The sequence below is a fragment of the Sceloporus undulatus genome, unplaced genomic scaffold, assembly GCF_019175285.1.
Source record: "Sceloporus undulatus isolate JIND9_A2432 ecotype Alabama unplaced genomic scaffold, SceUnd_v1.1 scaffold_8670, whole genome shotgun sequence".
In the NCBI taxonomy this organism is placed as follows: domain Eukaryota; kingdom Metazoa; phylum Chordata; class Lepidosauria; order Squamata; family Phrynosomatidae; genus Sceloporus; species Sceloporus undulatus.
In genome coordinates this window covers 1-2,733 of record NW_024811589.1, presented here as the reverse complement: position 1 = coordinate 2,733, position 2,733 = coordinate 1, and the positions used below count along the sequence as shown (strand labels likewise).

The 2,733-nt window shown below is 42.9% G+C and overlaps 1 protein-coding gene across 1 annotated transcript; it reads right to left on the bottom strand.

Moving 5' to 3' along the window:
* Positions 1-630: 630 nt before the first annotated feature.
* Positions 631-2,633, bottom strand: LOC121918330 (filamin-C-like; the record flags this gene model as incomplete). Its single annotated transcript, XM_042444394.1, has 3 exons — positions 631-809; positions 1,992-2,135; positions 2,494-2,633. Coding segments are annotated over 3 exons (455 nt in total), but the record flags the coding sequence as incomplete, so codon positions are not given.
* Positions 2,634-2,733: the final 100 nt, after the last annotated feature.

Sequence of the window (2,733 nt, the reverse complement as noted above, 5' to 3'; positions counted from 1 at the left end):
TTCTTGTTTTCTAAAGTATTTGGAACTTTAATGTTGCTTTGTATATTTGTTTGTATGTATATTTGATTACATGCATTTATTAGTTTTATACTGTACTGTATTTTTTGTATTTTACTTAGACAATTTGTTTTATAACTGTATTGTACACTGTCATTTTATTATTCCTTCTTTCTCTTGTTGTGTATATGTATTCACACTATAAATTGTACACCTCTGGCAGGACCAAATGAATTCTGTTCTTGTATCTAAACATGTGTGTTACATAAACTGTTGTTCCTTCAGAAGTAACAGAAGCTTAAAATGATGCTTTAAAAGCCATGTTTCTGTTGGATGCATTATTTAATCACATATTGTTTTAGCTATTATTATTATTATTATACTTTATTTATATAGCGCTGTAGATTTACACAACGCTGTACATACAGACAATAAAAATGAATGGCGTGCATTCCACAAAATACATATAAAACAATAGATAATACAGTAATACAAGATAGAATTACACACCCAGGGTGCATCTACACTGTAGAAGTAAGGCAGTCTGACACCACTTTAAGTGCTGTAGCGTTGTCCTATGGAATACTGGGATTTGTAGTTTTACACCCCCAGCCAGACTAAAAATCACAAACACACACTGCTTACACCCCACTTATGAGCACACAGGTATATACACAACCCCACACACCTTGTCCTGCCTCGCTACAATCCACCGTGAAATAAGTAGGCTCATTGGCTTTCAGCCCCGTCTTCTCCACACCAGGACCATACACCTTGACTTTGTCTGGATGGCTCCCTTCACCCACCATCACCTATTGGAAGGAAAAAGGTAGGAGATCATTTAAGGCAGTGGTTCCCAACCTTTGTTCCTCCAGATGTTTTGGACTTCAGCTCCCAGAATTCCTGACTGTTGGTCCAGCTGGGTAGGGCTTCTGGAAGTTGAAGTTCAAAACACCCGTAGGGCCAACATTTGAGAACCACTTATTTAGGGGGATAGCGAGTGATGTGAATCTCCCCACTGAGACAAGAGGGAGAGGACAAGAACCCAGCAGTGAAGTAGATCTACAGAATCCATCACAGCAATGCATGCAAAGCTCAATATGATCTCTCCTCCAAAAAAGGCAGGTCCGTTCTAACTTTCCTAGTACAGTGGGGCCCTTGGTATCTGTTGGGTACTGGATCCATGACCCCCCCCATGGTTACCAAAATTTGTGGATTTTCAAATCCCATTAAATACAATGGCATAGTAAAATTGTGTCCTTAAATAAAATGGCAAGACCAAGATTTGCTTTCTGGAATTTATATTTTTTGAATATTTTCAAGTCGTGGATAGTTGAATCCATGGATAAAGAATCTGTGTTCACAGATAGCCAACTGTAAATTATGACCTTTCCTAGCCAAAGACTGCAATTTCAACTAGTTGTGGAGTTGCCCCTCCATTTTTGCTGCCTTAGGGTCTGTGTCCCTCGCTCGGTCACAGGCAGCAAATGGAGGGGGACAAAATGGGGTGTGTGCCGCTATTCAAGCCAATGGGGCTGGAATACTGGCAATTTTCTGTTTTTGTGGGGTGGTGGTCTGGAACAGATCTTCCACTAAAACGGAGGAGCAACTGTATAAATGCAATGTGTTGAGGAGAGGCTTGGGGTCCTATATTGTCACAAGGCTATGCCACCTTTCCACTTCCCCACTTCAATCAGAAGACAGAAAGCTGAGAGAATCAACCTACTTCTCAACCTACTCATTTTGTAGAGCCAACATGGTTCATTGGTTTGAGCACTGAACTATGACTCTGAAGACCAGGGTTCAAATCCCCGCACAGCCATGTAAACCTGCTGGGTGACCATGGGCAAGTCACACTCTCTCAGCCTGAGGATAGTAATGGCAAACCCCCTCTGAAGGAACATGCCAAGAAAATCTCAAGATAGATTTGCCTTAGGGTCGCCATAAGTCAGAAACAACTTGGAGGCACACAACATGAAGAACAGCATACTCACTCGGAAGGGGCTCTTGGGGATGTTGACACCTCCCCAGCTGATGATGATGGTGTGTTTGATGGCCTTGGTGGGAACATAGACACAGGAGAAAGTGCCATCCCCATTGTTCTTGATCTTGATGTTGATGGGGACGCCTTCCGCATCCTGCAAAAGAAAACCATTCAGAGAAAAAGGTCTCTGGTTTCAGAAGGTCCCTTTCTACTGGTCATCCTCTAAGGCAGTGGTTCCCAATCTTTGGTCTTCCATTTGTTTTGGACTTCAGCTTCCAGGAGCCCCAGCCAACTTGCCCAATAAGCAGGAATTATGAGAGCAGAAATCCAAAACATCTGGAGAACCACTGCTCTAAGGTGACCAAGGAATGGAAGCCAAGAAGTAAGCAGGCATAAAGAAAGGCAGAAACAGAAGCAACTTCAGGCACTGTTCTACAAGAAAGGTTATTGCGTAAAACAAGCCAGGGGAGAAGAGGAGTAATGGATGCATCAGAGTATTTCCTAATAGCTACCTGGGCATATATCTTGAGTTCTGCCTTCCCTGCTCCTCTGGCATCAATGGTGAATTCGGCTGGCTTGTTCACAATGCAGCCGACAGGTTCCAGGCCAGGTCCAAAGGCTTTGACCTGGGAAGAGCACAGAGGAAGAATCACTTAATCTTTACAGCTGAAAGGGACACAAAGGTCATCTAGTTCAACTCCCTGCCATGCAGGAATACACAAGCAAAACACTCCCAACCAATAGCCAGTCAA